The sequence below is a fragment of the Trichechus manatus genome, unplaced genomic scaffold (genome assembly GCF_000243295.1).
Source record: "Trichechus manatus latirostris isolate Lorelei unplaced genomic scaffold, TriManLat1.0 scaffold00054, whole genome shotgun sequence".
NCBI lineage: Eukaryota > Metazoa > Chordata > Mammalia > Sirenia > Trichechidae > Trichechus > Trichechus manatus.
The window spans coordinates 16314685-16330740 of NW_004443990.1; the positions used below are offsets into that span (position 1 = coordinate 16314685).

General features: G+C 51.4%; 1 protein-coding gene across 3 annotated transcripts in view; it reads left to right on the forward strand.

Moving 5' to 3' along the window:
* Window positions 1-10725: 10725 nt before the first annotated feature.
* Window positions 10726-16056, forward strand: part of GSDMA (gasdermin A) — a 9696-nt gene continuing 4365 nt past the window's right edge. For 2 of the 3 annotated variants that reach the window (XM_004378052.1, XM_004378051.1), the window contains exons 1-5: window positions 10726-10939; window positions 11115-11295; window positions 13741-13906; window positions 15127-15223; window positions 15748-15795. In XM_004378052.1, coding sequence (XP_004378109.1) covers window positions 10726-10939; window positions 11115-11295; window positions 13741-13906; window positions 15127-15223; window positions 15748-15795 — 706 coding nt within the window. Of the gene's footprint in view, window positions 10940-11114; window positions 11296-13740; window positions 13907-15126; window positions 15224-15747; window positions 15800-16056 lie in introns of all 3 variants that reach the window. The other variant, XM_012556010.1, reaches the window with a different exon arrangement.

Here is a 16056-nt window from a genome sequence, read left to right on the forward strand (position 1 = left end):
CACTATACCTTGCCTATCCCCTTTTCCTTCTTCCTACTGATCTAAGATTTGCCCAGGGCTCACGCAGAGCAAAGCCAATCTATCTTGGGCACGACAGCCTTTGGATATTGAAGATGGCTCTGGAGCCTCCATCACTTGGGGTCAGCACATCACCGTTCTTTTCCATCCTTGTTCCTTTGTCCACTTGTATGTCCCCACCACCACCACACATGTATCTGCCTTCAGGCCCCCAGAATTCAGTTTATCTTCTCCCAGTCACAATACTTATTTCTGCATATATGACAATTACCATCTTCTTTCAGAACATTAAAAAAAAAGTCAGTCCCCATACTAATACTAATGTCTGAGGTCAACTCTCAATTCACATTCACTTTTGGGTCAAGGACAATTTATCATGCAGAGTCCATCAGGGAAGGTTTCCTGCAAGGGGTGTATGGGAACAAGCATGAGGGTGTCTCTGTCCTGTAGAACCAAGAAAAGACTCTAAGATCACAATCCAAGGCCACAGTGATGGAGGAGTAACAGCGGGTGTGAAGACCACAGCCATAAGGCTCCCAGTGAATACTTCTGTCACAGCTGGGGGCAAATGTCAAAACTCCCTGGACATACAGAAGCTCAGCATTGTGAATGATCTGGAAAACCTAGGGAAGAGGTGAGCTGCAGGGTAGGGTGGGAGGCAGGTTGAGGGTTCCAGGTGAGAGGGGCTCCCACAAGGGGCATGTCACCAGGCCCAGAGCAGCACAGGCTGTCAGAATTGACAAAGATCATTTTACAAGAGGGCCCACAGAGGGGCAGTGAGTTGTCCAAGGTCACACAGAGAGTTAGGGAAGAACCAGGAGAGATGAGGGAGGTGCAGGGAGGAAGAGGGGCCCAGCTGAGGGGGCTCTGACATGGATGGGAAAAGGGCCCTACCTACTCAGAGCCTCTGAGCCCAGCCCCACCCACCCACCACAGGAAGCTGAAGAAGCCAGAACCTTTGTTCCTACAGAAGCTTGGGGAGAACCTGTACGTAGTGACTGAGGCTATGGAGACCCTGAAGGAAGCCACACTGGAGGAGGGTGGCAAGGCTGGAGGGGGCGTCTCCATCCCCCTCCTCACTGCTGTGGGGCTCAAGGTTGGGAATCTCCAAGATGTTTTCTCTGTCCCGCCCCCATTCATGCACACACTTGCTCCCTGCTTCTTACTTCCCAAAGCCCCTGACTCTCCCCTGCACCTTCACCCACCCCTATGCCTCTCCTCCAGTTTCCCTAATAAGAGCACTTTTATCTTTTCTAAGGACTTTTCCATTTATTATCTCACAGGAATCCTGTGAAGTAGTCTAAATTGCTATTGTAATCCCTATTTCATAGTGTTTAGGAAATTGTACCTCAGAAAAGTTCAGTGACTTACCCAAGGTCACCACCCACTTACAGGGAAATCTGTGAGCAAAACCTGTTTCCCAACTCCTGGCTGGTGTTTTCCCCTCACAGTTCCATCCCCTGCCAGAGTCCTGTCACTCTCAGACAGGGTTCCCCTCCCATTCATTATCTCCCATCCCCCCCCTCACCCTTGCCTTTGACCGCCTCTCTTGCCCCCGGCACCCTCAGTTTTAACACCACCATCACCCTGCCTCTGGGTACCATCTTGGCCTTTCACCTCAAGCAGCCAGTCATTGGGGAAAACAGCTGGGGTATGCCAGGTGGAATGTGAGGGAGAAGAGGGGAGGCAGATGTCCCAGGGTCCCCACATCTCAGGACCAGAACTTTGGATCCAGGCTGAAATTGGGGAGGTTGTGATCTTCCATTACTGTTTAGGTCCTACCCCCAAAGCCAGCCAGTGATCCCAGAGCCCTCAGGCCCCTCCTCACCCCTACTCCACCTTTCATATTGTTCCCTAAAACCTGCACCTCCCAGCCACCCCTCCTCTGTCCCCAAGGCCACAGGATGTGTGTGGGGTGTGGGCGGGGTGGGGCAGGGAAAGTAAAGAAGAGCCAGTGTCCCATTTCTACCCTCACAGACATCCCTCCATTCAAGGACAAGAAGCTGAAAACATTCCCCCTCAAAGGTGAGAGAAGCTGAGGGACTCTTCTCCCCTTCCCGGCCCCATAATGTGATGAGGGCTGGAGAAGCGTGAACAAAACCTGAGAAAGTTAGGGGGACACAAAGACCCCCTTCCCTGGCAAAGGAACTAACTGGTCAAGTCAAGAACCCAAGACTAGAGCTTGGGAGAGACAGTGGGAGGGATGCAGAGGGGTCCTTCAGACTTTGGCAGGCCCTGGTGACGACTGAGATCCCAGTCACAGGTTTCTTTGGTCCTGGAAGGCACATAATCCCCCTGCCCCCAGCATCCACCATGTTGTTCTAGACAGGCTGGGGCTAAACCCACTCCGCTGCGGAATGGTGCAGGGAAACGTCCTGTCCCTGGGGGCTCTCTGTCCTTGCTCTTCTCTGCCTCTCCATCTGCTACTGCAGTCACCCATGGTGACATGTGTCTCTTTCTCCTCTGCAGGATCCTCAGTGTAAGGAGTTGAGCTCCCCCGAGGTCCCTCCTCTGCTTTTGCTCCCTCCACTCCCACACCAAACACTGGCCTTATCATTTTGCCCTGGGAGGGGTGCCTGAGAGAGGGGACAGGACGCCAAGTCTGAGAAGGGAGCCTCTGAGTATGGGAGTGGGCGACCTGCTAGATGAAGTCATGCCGAAGCGGGTTGAGGGAGGTAGGGTCCCAGTCACCACTATCCTGTACCTAAAGCACCTTCCAGGTCTGACCCAGCCCCGCGGGAGCACACAGGGTTTCGGGCGCTGCATGCCGAGGTGGAAGACGAGCTGCCGGCGCTGAAGAGCCTGACCCGGCAGCAGCGGAGCGCCCTACTAAGGGAACTACCGGCGCTGCGGGAGCTGGGGAGGCCGGGGACTGGGTGCTGAGGGAAGGCTGGGAGCTGGGCTGGAGCCGCGACGGTATGTTTGCAGGGGGCTGGGGCGGGGCTAAAGCTGGCTAGGGGAGGGACGGGGGCGACCGGGGCGGAGTTGGGGAAATCGTGGGCGGGGCTGAAGTGGTGAGGGCTAGACGCTTGCGCTACGCGGCGTCCAAGGCGGAGCTGGGTGGTGACGGCAACATTACGAGAGGAGGCGTAGGCGGGGCTTAAGACGGCTGGGGGCGGGGTTTGAGGCAGCCCGGGGCGCGGCTACAGGGGGTGCTCCGGGCGGCTGGGGCCTAGTGTGGGCTAGATGGAGCGGAAGGGGCCTCTCTCAAGGCTGAGGGATAGACTCTGAGCCCCTGCCTTGAGGGAATCCCCAAATTGGAGAGACTTGGTCCCGCTTCCTCAGAGAGATCCTTGTCTCTGTGACTGTAGGAGATCTAGCTGATCACTTCCCATCTCTCTGCCAGGTGGATCGGGCCCTGGATCTTGATGAGCCAGTGGCTCCGGGAGTCTTGGGGGGGCCCCCCCGGAGACAGCCCTCACATGGCTGCAGGAGACTTCTGGCAAACTCAACCCCATGGTAGCTGGGAACGTCCTCTGTCTGCTGGGGCCTCTGCAAGGTGAGGGGCGGGGGAGCCCCTGATGTGACAGGCCTACTGGGTTAGGCTCAATGGTACCTACGCAGGACGGGCAAAAATGAAGAATTATTATTCAAGACGGTGACAACAGACCATTAAACCAAGTACTGCACGGGTTGCACACCTATGATGCCAATCCTCATACCAAGTCACAGGCAGTGAAGCAGGGCCCAACCCTGCTGTCCCCTCCTCCAAGGAAAAGGCAAGAAGGGCAAGCCCACCTGTTGTTGCTGTGTGTCGTTGAGTTGATTCCGACACATAGCGACCCTATAGGACAGAGTAGAACTGCCCCATAGGGTTTCCTGTGTTGTAATCTTCGTGGCTGCAACAACGGGCTCAAACACAGCAACAACTGTGAGGATGGTGCAGGACCAGGCAGTGTTTCATTCTGTTGTACACAGGGTCACTATGAGTCAAAACCGACTGATGGCACCTAACAACAACAATCCTTACGGGAGCAGATAGCCAGATCTTTTCTCCTGCAGAAGTGCTGGTGGGTTCGAACCACTGACCTTTTGGTTAGCCAAGTGCTTAACTGTTTGCATCACCAGGGCTCCTTGAAAGCCCACCTACACCGTCCATTTTCCTGAAAGAAAGTGAAACACACCTCTCCTGGACTCTCCTCTCATCTTCTCCTGGGGAAGAAAGCGTGAATCTGCCCTCCCAAGTTAGCCCCAGCTCCCAGACCCCCTTGCAGTCCCCTGCCCACCAGAGGAAGAGAGGGCATACTTCTGTCTCTTCTGCCATCTCTGCTCCTCTACCCTCTGCAGAGCTGAGTGAGGAACAACAGCAGCTGCTGGCCATGTCTGTGGAGAAAGGGATACTGCCCCGACAGATGAAGCTGGTGAGGAGTCTAGGGGTGCAGGCTGCACTTGGGGGTGAGTGTGGGCACTAGAAGGGATCCTGGAGCCCACCTAGCTTCACCTCTCACTTTCTGGATGAACACTCTGTGGCCCGGGAGCTGAGAGACTTCGCCAGGCTCTTGGCAGAGCTCTCAACAGAACTCAGGTCTCCATTTCTGCTGGATTCTAGCATTAACAGGCAGAGGCGTTCCAGCAGACCACCTCTGAAGTTGGTGGCTCCCCAAATACAAAGCATCCTGTGATGTTTATAATCTGCTGTGCAGATGGAGACCATCCTGGACCAGAACTTCCTCCGAGAGGAGGCGGGGACTTCCCATCTTCACTCTGAGCTGCTAGCAGGCTTCTGGGGTGAGGAGCTGAAGGTGACCCAGGTCTGTTGGGACTCTGCTACCTTGATATACAAGGAGACGGACCCCTCTAGACCTGGGACCCCAGTGCCCTGCCGCTACTTGGTGCCCTCTCTACTGCCCTCTCCATCTTTTGGGTGCTGGCCAATAACACCTGGCTGTCCAGCCACTTTGTCCACCAAGAATCCCCAGCCCTGCCCCAATCTGGACTGAGGAAAGCAGAGTGGGACTTGGAGATGGGCCTGGGGAAGCTGGTGAAAATGGAGAGCATCTTCGTCTCCAAGCTCCCCTTGGAGGCAAAGCTTTAAAGGCTCCATCTAGAGCCCAGTCTCTTTTACAAGGATCTGGATGCTTCGTCCCATGGAGAGGGCTTAGCCATCATAGCCAAGGAGGAGAGCTTCCCTTCCATCAGCCATGAAGTGGGCAGGAGATCCAAGGCCTGCTCCAGCCACATAAGCAGGGGCTCAGGAAGAGTTGGGGTGTTGGGAGGATTTGACCTGCGGGTGTCAGCCTTAGCTGACAGAGGAGGCTTCTCTGGGTTTGGGCTGGAGGCTGACAGTAGCCTTCTTGCTCACACCAGCCTGATGGGTAGGGAGATGAGCAATGGATGGCTGGGGGCAATGAGGGCTGCCACATTGAACTTTGATGCTGAGTTTGATGCAATCCGAGCTGAACATCAGCGTCTGCTCAACCAGGAGTTTGGGGATGTCTTGGGTTCCAAAGCTGATAAGGGAATTTGGGGAGAAACCTCAAAATTTTTTAGGGGATAAGAGAGGAGTCTGTCATCTTACTCCATTCAGAAAGGGAAATTTATTGAGGTATAGCTCACAATCTGCAGTCTGTACCCCAAAACTTCCAGCCTCCCTAATGAGATATAAAACAAAACACCCTTGGGGAGTATTCTTCCTGCCCTTCCACCAGACAGTCACACCCCCATTCCAGTCTATGTTCATTCCTAACCACTCCACTTCCTTTTACTCAGAGAAGGACTGAGAGTATGTCTGTGCAAGGGGTCACTTCCCCCAAATGCTCCAGCCATCCACACCCTACAAAGTGGGCTTTGTACCCGTATCCCTACTTCCTGAACCTTCTCCCTGCCCTCGTAACTCCCAGAGTACCCTTCTTCCAGCTTCTTCCCATTCTTTCCAGGGTCAGTGCCTTCTGCCCTCGTGAATTACAGTAGCCTACCCTTCTCTCTTTCCTCTTTGACTCCTTCCCAAGAGGAAAAACAACAATAATAAATAGGAAAATAGGTAAGAAAACAATTCCTCGTCCCAATCTCTGTGTCTGTTTGCAGTGTCTGCAGTGCACTCTGTGGGTCAGAGAGGCATTAAGGGTCCCAGAGAACAGGTGGCTGGGGCTTCTTCTCCTAACTCAATTCCCTTCCCTGGCCACCATCTCCTACCAACCACACACAAATCACAGGCTTGGTCTGCAGTTCAGGAGTGATTATAGCCCATGACCTAACATGGAGTGACTACCAGAGAGCGACAGAAAGCAAAGCCCCGCCACCTGCCAGAAAGCGCTTCCTCATCCCCTGCATCAGCACCATACACCTCCAGCCTCCTCTTTCAATATTAAGTCACTTTTAATTGACCTAAAGAGTTTTTACATGTTAGTCTAACTTAAATCTCTTCCAGCACAATTTAAATTCTATCCCAGAATCTCTTGAGCATTATCTAGGACTATGAGGAGAAGGAGTTACTGGACTCTAAGGGGATTCTGTGGGCCATCTACCCCTAAGAGTACTGATGCGGGTGGTTAAAAAGACAGAGCATCCTGGATCTCAGGAGGGAGGCGCAGCATGAGGACAAGCCTGGACATGGATGTTTCCATTCCAAAATCATGAAAGGAATGAAGCAAGGCTTTCAGTCTGGCTGACCCCACAAGCCCTTGTATCTTCTTTCTGCCTTGAACCCTCAAAGCCGCTTGTTCAGAACACCATTAAGCAGTTTGGGGGAATGGTGCCAGATGGGGAGGAAGTGAGGTGGGACAGGGACAGAGAGGTGAGGACAGGTCTGGTTGAGTGCTCTGGGTTTAAAGAAAATGGAGAAGGCCGAGAGAAATCAAGGGATCAAGACTTCAGGGTCAGAGTAGAGAAAGCTGGCTAAGCAGACTTTTGGAGTTGTCAAGGAGAGAAGATAAATGTCTGGCTTCTTAAAACCACTGTCTTCCAGATCTTTGGAAGATGGACTAGATTGGAAAACTTGTCCTGCAGCCAGTGAGAAGAGAGTGGACACTAGGAAGAAACTCGTAAACGTCTGAGGAGGCAATGGTGAGCTGATGAGCAGAGCAGGGAGCAGGGCTGCCTTCTCTGGCTGAGCTGACTAAGGGACAGGAGACTGCACAGCCCCATGACTGTATGCTGGATTGCAGTGATGTCACATCAATGTACTAATTTGTTGTTGTTTTTAGGTGCCATCAAGTTAATTCCAACTCATAGTGACCTCATGTGACAAAGTAGAACTGCCACATAGGGTTTCCTAAGCTGTAATCTTTATGGGAGCAGATTGCCAGGTCTTTCTCCCATGGAGTCACTGGGTGGCTTCAAACCACCAACCTTTCAGTTAACAGCCAAGCGCTTAACCATCGTACCACCAGGGCTGCTATGAGTCAGAAGCGACTCAATGGCAATGGGTTTTTAATTAACAGATACAGAGAAGAGACAGAAACCCAGGAAGTATCAGGAAAATAAAGATGGAAAGAATACAACACACACAGCACATTTCTGCATACATGTGTGCGTGTGACCAGGACCAAATGACGAATGACAACTTCCCATACACCCAAGCCCTCAACTCTGCCCCTTCTAAGGAGGAGGGCTGTTTGATAAAGGTAGTAGTTAAGAGCTGTTGAGCTAAAGGAGAAAGAAGCGGATCATCATACAAGAAGGGAATAGGGCAGATGGAGAGGGAGGTGAACAAAAAGACCAGAGAGTCAGCAGAGGCAGGGTTTTATGTAGTGTTTTGTTTTGTTTTTTTTTAAGTCAGAGAAGAGAGATTTAGGAGCAGCTGCTATAATGCACAGAACTTTAAGGACAAAGATGGGTAATGAAGTTTCTAAGGAGTTTTGCTGAGTGTAGCAAAACCCCCAGGAAAGATCTACCTACCTTCATGGCTTTTGAGGTTGGTTTGTGTTTCTTTTGGATAAGTCATGATGCAGAGGAGAGCCTCAGGTGAGAGCAAGTACTCAGTTATATTCAGATCATAGCCCACATATCCCAACGTGTCAAGAGCTTTGCTTGTAAATGTCTTAATTTGTCATTTAGAGACCTGATCTAGATAATCTAAAGAGTCCCCTTTAAAAGTTCTCTAGGCAGGGACCTAAGATGAGAGCCGGACCTGAGTGAGCTGTGGTGAGACATCTGAGTTGCCATTTGCAGACATGCATCCTGGGCTTTTCTAAGAATTTCATGATGCCTAAGGTCCCTGGGTGGTGCAGAAGGTTAACATGATCAGTTGCTAACTGAAAGGTTGGAGGTTTGATTCCACCCAGAGGTGCTTTGGAAGAAAGGCCTGGCGGTCTACTTCCAAAAAAATCAGCCATTAAAAACCCTATGGAGCATAGTTCTACTCTGACACACATGGGGTTGCCATGAGTAGGAGTCAACTTGATGGCAACTGGTTCTGGTTCTGCCTCGGTGTGTGCATGTATGTGCATATACAATATTCCATGAGGAGTAGAGGCACGAAACACTAGACAACAGAAAACCCTTGGAGTATCTCCATCTCTGCCTACACAGACACATCCGTCTAGCAGCGCCATAGATATGTATATGCGGGTAAAACTAATGGAGTGAGGTAGTGAGTCACAGATTGAAAAACAAAGACGGAGGACAACTTTTCAGCTTCTCTGCTCTGGGAATATGTGGACATGCAGAATTTCTTATTCCCTTATCACACCCACAAGATCTCATCATGAATCCTAGATTCTTCCTGATGACCATGACAATAATGGAACAGAGATGCCTTCCCTCATCTCTCACACTCACACACATACATACAGATGCACAAACACACACAAATACATCCTTCCAATTGCCACTCTCTGCACCTCCTCCCAAAGGTGGCTTCCCCCCTCTCAGCCATCACCAACCTTCGGTTGCCACTTCTATCTCAGCTCTGGCTCCCTCACCACGCTGGCACCTGCCTGGCAGCTCCCTGCGCACCCCCTCAGCCTTGCAGGAAGCCAGGGCCCGGGGCCAGGGCAAGGGCACACATGGAACAGGTTAATGCTGTTCTCCCGGAATTAGAGCAGGAGTGGGTGGGGTTGATGGGGAAGGCGGGGTCCCTGAAAGCTACATCCCTGCCTTCACTGAGGCATAAAGCCACCTGTCCTGACAAGGGACAGCCACTCTCTCAACCTACAGACTGAGTTAGCCCTGGACCCTCACCTGACTGTCTAGGCCTGTGCACCCCAGACCCAGCTGCCAGACAGGACCCAGCACCACACTCTGGTAAGAACTTGATGAGAACAGACGAGGCGGGAGGCATCCCTAGGATGTAGCAGAGATGGGCGCGACAAGAAGGGCCTAGGCTCGCCAGGAGACCAATGGGGTAGATATCCTGATATGCCTTGGAGAAGGGAAAGGAGAGGCGGCTCCATGAGCACCTCTCTGGTGAGGAGACTACGGTCACCCAAGCCCTTCCCAGGTGCACCTGGTTGGCCCCAGGAGGCTATCCATCCCATCCTGGCCCTCCCAGGAATGAGAGGTGAAAAATCTTATTGGAGCTCTTGTGGTTGGCAGAATGGCCCAGCCAGCTGTGTACATTGCTCCTGCTTCCCTGCCCTTGTGAGGTACCGCAGGGGAGGTGAGGCAGTTCCCAGACAGCTGGTGTGTTCTCTTCCACCCATGGGGATAATCTAGCTGTGCTGGCTGGTCGCCCAGCTAAAGTATCTGGACTGGAGCCTCAAAGACAGAGACCCAAGATGGTGAACCTCGGGCTCTTGCAGGCCCAACATTCTCCAAGGTGCTCTCACCTCAGCGTATGTCTTCCAGGGCCACATTCATTCATTTGTTCATTTGTTCATTCACTCTTTTCACCCACATTTTCTAAGCTCCAGCTCTATGCCAGGCATTGTGCTTGGTGCTGATGCTACAGAGATGACCCAGATCCATTTCCTGCATTCTGGGAGATCATAGTTGAGTAGGCAAGAGAGTCAGCTGAACAGATCATAACAACATCAAGTCACAGAGGTTTCAGAATGGGATGTACAGAGGGCTTTGGGAACACAGGGCGGAGTCGCTAACTGCCTGAAGGAGTGAGGAAAGGGGTCACAGGGGAGGTGATTCCAAACCGAGTCTTAAAGGATTAAAAGGGATTCTTCAGACTGAGAGGGAGTATTCCAGGTAGAGGGAGTGCTGTGTGCAAAGGCAAGGCACATGGAAGTGACTGGATCCACTGAGCAGTCCCTGGAGGGAGGTGGGTCTATCCACACCTTTGGGCCAGGAGGAGGCACAAGAAAAGTCCAGGGTGCAGGCCACTGCTGTGCACCCCACCTAAGGGAAGGACCACTGAGGCAGGTGAACAGTGTCTGCCTCCCCAGTCCTTCAGCAGATGGGGGCTGCTCTCCTTCCTTGGAGTCCCCAGGTTTGTTCTCTGAGGAAGACAAGGTTTGCCCAGCTGTGTGAGAAGATTTACTTCCATCGCTAATGAAACCCTCCAAACAGGCTCATGTCTGTGAAGAAAATGAGAGTGGAGTGAGAAAAGCGCGCTCGACAAAGAAAGGGGGTATCTGGCCTCTCTAGCCGACTGTGGGACTTCAGACAAGCTGTTTCATCTCTTCAGCCCTAGTTGCCTCATCGTGAAATGAGACCTCCTCTGGTTCCTTTCATTCTGACATTCCGTGAATCCAGGCGTCTTTAAGGGCTTCCCTCTCCTCCTGCCCTCAGCCAGGCGGCCACTCTGCCAGGGGCCTTACCAGGCCCTGGTTTCCAGGGAAGCCACTTTGACGCTCTCCTTTCTCCCCTGCAGAGACAATGACCATGTTTGAAAATGTTACCCGGGCCCTGGCCAGACAGCTAAACCCTGGAGGGGACCTGATACCCCTTGACAGTCTCATTGACTTCAAGCGCTTCTATCCCCTCTGCCTGGTGCTGAGGAAGAGGAAGAGGACGCTTTTCTGGGGTGCCCGCTATGTCCACACTGACTACACCCTCCTGGACGTGCTGGAGCCCGGCAGCTCACCTGCAGGTCAGCCTCAGCATGGGGTTGGGAACTGAGGGGTGGGGGCCAGGCACCCGGCCTTCCTCTGCCCAAATGCGAGTAGGTGTCATCTAGCCCAAAGTTCTCATTAGGAGCTGAGGTGGTGGCAGTGGGGAGAGGGATGCCCCTCAGCCGAGCCCCTTTCATCTTCTCTCTCCTGCAGAGCCAACAGCTAGTGGGAACTTTTGCTTTAAGAATGTGCTGGACGCCCGAGTGGAGGGAAAGGTGGACATGCCAAAGACGGTGAAGGTGACGGGAACTGCAGGGCTGTCCCAGAACAGCACCCTGGAGGTTCAGACACTCAGTGTGGCACCCAAGGCCCTGGAGAGCTTGCAAAAGGAGAGGTGAGAGTGGGCAGGGCTGGGGGGAGGTCCCAGGATGGGATGGGGCAGTGCATGGAAATGGTGCTGCAGGGCCTTCACACTGAGCTTCACCCATGTGACCACCACCGGGGAGCTGTTGGAAGATGACCTGTCTGGCCATTCCCTGACCACTCTCCTCCATCCTTCCTCAACCTCCAATACCACCTCCTCACTACCACACACACACGCACACAGGCAAGTCTGAGTGCGTGTACATGATCTTGCTGTGTAACCTTGGAAAAGTCAATTCTCCTCTCAAGACTTCAATTTTCTTTCCTGAAAAATGATGCGGTTGGATGATAATCTCTGAGCTTCCTTCCAACTCTAAGATTCTATGAAAGAAACTAGAAAGGGAAGAGATCTTAACTGTTCCCCACTGCAGCTCCCATAAGTGAAGGCTCCTGCCTGGCCCATATACACGCACCAGGGACGCACATAGGAATGCTGCCCTGGGCAGCACAAGGGCTGTGGCAGGTGTGATTTCGATGCTAGGCCCCTCAGATGTTTGGCTTGACAGGGTAACTGACTTTTAAGTAGTTAAGTTGTAGTGGAGAGGAAGAAGTGAGGACCATGGAGCTGGTAAGGAGGGCCAGGGTGCTTGGAATTCATCCAGTAAATATTTATGTAGCTCTCACTGACTACAAAGCAGCCTGCTAGGTGCTGGGGTACACCTAGAACTTCTTTGCCCAAGAACCCTGCAATCTAGAGTATGGGGAAAAAACCTATATCAGTAGCAATAATCCAAGGCAAGAAGTAGTAAGTGCCATAGGAGGGGTTCAGCCGAGTTTTGTGGTGGGTCTTCTAGCTTGGGAAATCAGGGAAGACTTCACAGAGGAGGCAGCCTATGATCTAAGCCTTGAAAGATGAGTAGAAATTGGACATGTGGGGCTGGGAGAAGAGCATTACAAAGACACATGGGTGAGAAATCTTGAAACCTATAAGGGAACATGAATAGCCAGTTTGGCAGGTGTGGAAAAGATATGAGTGGAACAATCAGAAGATGTAGGCTGGACCTAGATCATGGAGAACCCAGATGCCAGGCCAAGGACACTCAACTATTCTGTAGGCACCAGGGAGACCCTGACAATGCTCTGGTGTGTGTCATTATTAATCTGGCCAGATGGAGGAAGTGTGCCAGGTAAAGGAAGAGAGTAGGGGTTTGAAGCAGGCAGACCAGGAAAGACAGTGTGCCACTATCCATCAGAGATGTCATGAGGACCTAAGCTAGGGCCAACAGTGGGAATGAAGAGGGGAGAATGGATGCAAGGCCTGTGGGGAGATAGAACAGACTGGACTTGGAAGCTGATTGCAGGGTGAGGGAGAGGGTTTTGTCAAAGATAACTCTGAAATTTTACCCAGGTGGCACCATTAACAGAAACAGGAAGACAGAGGCTAGAAGTGTATTTGGGGAGAAAGACTATGAGTTCCCTTTGGAAATGAGGGCCTGGAGATCAGGCAAGAAGTCAAGGTCAGCAGTATAAAGATTAAAACTATAGGAATGGGGAGCAGGGGACTTTTAAAGAGAGTTTGGGGAGCAGAGGAGTAAGAACAGAATCTTACAGAACATAAAATTTTAGGGAACCAAAGAAACTGGAAAATGGGATGAAGACAGAATAAATAGGATTTAGAAGCCGGAGAGATGGAGGTAGAACCAGGGTGATGTAGAGTGATTGGAAGCAAAGAGAAGACAGAGCCACATGGAAGGTTTGGATAGCAGGGCCCAATGTCATTAGGGAAGAGGCAGAGAAGGTCTTTGGTGGGTAGGGGGTCACTGTGATTAAAGTTGAGTAGTGGAAATAGAAGCCAGATAATAAAGAATTTAGGAGTGGGCAGTGCGGAAGTAAAGACAGTGAATATAGACATATCTTTTGAGAAATGTGCCAGTGAGATAAAGGAAAGAAATAGAATGCTAATTTGAGGGAGTAGCAAAGTCAAAGAAAGTGTATTTTCAGGATCAGGGACATGTTTATATTCATAAGCAAACAAGAGGAGCACTGGAGAGGAGGAACTAGGAGCAAGAGAGACAATAAGAGATGGAGAAAAAAAGATCCCAGAAGAGATGAACAGGGCTAAGAACCAGGTGGGAGGGGAGGGGGAATCTACTCTGGGGTGGGGGTGAAAGGGGAGAAGGAAGCAAGCATGAGGTCCTGTTCCAGGCCAGGTGCTGTGCCAGCTGATTACAATTTTATCTTTCAACAACCCTGGAGGTAGGTGGCATTATCCTCATTTTATAGATGAGTCGTCTCAGAGAAGCTGCCCTGCTTCTAGGTGGTAGATCTGGGTTTCCAACTACAATCTTAGGCCAGAGTCTCACTCTTTACCTGACACCACGAAGTCTAGCTCCTAGGAACGAAAGAAAACAGAGAAGGGCATGGCCCAGTGCAGGGAGAAGCTCTGAACAGTTCCCTTATGTTTCTCCTGCCACAGGAAGCTGGCAGAAGAGCACCCGTTCCTGAAGGAGATGCGAGATCAAGGAGAGAACCTGTACATGGTGATGGAGGTGGTGGAGACCGTCCAGGAGGTCACTCTGGAGAGAGCTGGCAAAGCAGAGGGGTGTTTCTCCCTCCCGTTCTTCGCCCCGTTGGGGCTACAGGTTTGGTTCAAATGCACACACATACATGCTCTCACACTCACACATATTCACATTCAGCCACTCCTCAGAGGCTGGGTTAACTTTGCCTGATCAGTGCCCACATGGGATACTGAAAAGGACCCAATCCTTTTCCCTGCTCCTCAAAATTCAGGCCCCAGTTGGCCAGACATACTCCCCCTCTCTGGCAAGTGACACCTAATACGGGCAGATCCCTGTGCCAGATGCCACAGAAAAATATCAGGGAAGGGGAAATTAAGAGTCGTGGTTTTTCCCTCATGGTGCTCCCAGTCTAAAGGGGAGACCTCCTTTCCCTCAGGACGTTCTCAGTCTCATGAAGGAGACATGTAGGTTAAAGCCCAGAGAACACAAGCTTGGAAAATTGAAGGTAAATAAGTAATGCTATGTGGTTAAGAGATCGGCTGCTAACCAAACGTTTGCAGTTCAAATCCACCAGCAGCTCCTTGGAAACTCTGTGGAGCAGTTGCTCTGTCCTATGGGGTCGCTATGAGTCGAACTTAACTTGATGACAACGGGTTTGGTTTTTGGTTTTTATGTTGTTAGGTGTCGTAGAGTTGATTTTCAACTCATAGCGACCCCATGTGACAGAGTAGAATGGCCCCCAGAGTTTTCTAGGCTGTAATCTTTAAGGGAGCAGATCACCCGTTCTTTCTCCCGTGGAGCAGCTGGGTATGTTCAAACCACCAACCTTTCAGTTAGCAGCTAGGTGCTTAACTGTTGCACCACCAGGGCTCCTTAAGTAATGCTATACATACCTATCTCTATTTGTATAAATAGTTATGGGATGAGCTGGAGCTGGGGTAGGGGTTAGTCTTGGAAAGCTTCCTGAAAGAGGAGAGCTTGGGAAGATGACAAAAAGGACAAAGGAACCAGGACCTGAATGGAAGCTCTAAAATGGGACAGGGAAATGCACAAGGCAGGCTGGAGCAGATCTGCCCAGTTCCCATCATGCAACTGACTGAACCAGGAAGAGGGATACAAGTCACGGGGTCGGGGGGAGAGTTCAGTGGAAATGAGAGCAAGGGCTTTGAAGCCCATTCTACAGGGAAAAGATGATCAGGAACACCACTGAAATGTTCCCAACTTCTACTCTCCCCACAGGCTCTCAGGCCTGGCCTTCCACCTGCTCCCCTACCCCATGCTCCCAGCATCTCATACTTACAATAACTGCAGATTCACAAATCTTCATTGTCTAATCCTAGGGATCCGTAAACCACAAGGAGACTGTCACCATCCCCAAAGGCTGCGTCCTGGCCTTCCGAGTGAGACAGCTGATGGTCAATGGCAAAGATGAGTGGGGTGAGCAGAGACCAGCATCTTCTCCCCCAAAGATGAGAATTACCCTCACAATACCAAGGCAGCTTGGTCCGCTCCGGTGGCAATGTCAGGGAATGAGTGAAGCAGTGTATTGTGAGCCACCTGCTGGGGACAGAAATACAGGGCTTGCTCTGGAGAGAGGGGTGATGGGACTCCTGGGTTCTGAGCATCTCCTGTGTTCTGGGCACTGTGTTAGCTGGGGGCGGAGGGGGGCAAGGGGGTGAAGCACAAAGATGAACAAGCACCAGCCTTTACTCTCAAGAATCTACAGCCAATGGAGGAAACAGGGACACCACTAGTATAATATAAGGTAGAATGTATTGTCATAGGAGACTATTTGCAGAGGAAAAAAAAATTACTTCCAGCAATGGAGGCAGAGGAAAAGGTTGGGGGAGGCAACTGCGGGGGAGGGTCCTAGCCCTTAGTAGCCCTGTAGGCTTGAAACTAGAGAAGGAAGAGTGGGGCAGCCATAAGTGGTCCTCCTAGTTTCCCCTCTCTTCTTACAGATATTCCGCACATCTGCGATGATAACATGCAAACCTTTCCTCCTGGAGGTGAGTGAAATTACTTACTGGCTCCCCACACCCTCTGCCCTGCCCCTGACTTTATCCCCGGGCTTCGAAGGGGTTCATTCTGGTTCGACCTCCTGCTGAAAATTTGCATTTCTGAAAATGCAAATTGAATCTACAGATTCTGATTCGGAAATATGTACTGAATATATAACTATACTGAATCAGAATCTACAGTTTAACAAGTGGTTAAGTGCAGTGGTTAAGAGCTATGGCTGCTAACCAAAAGGTTGGCAGTTCAAATCC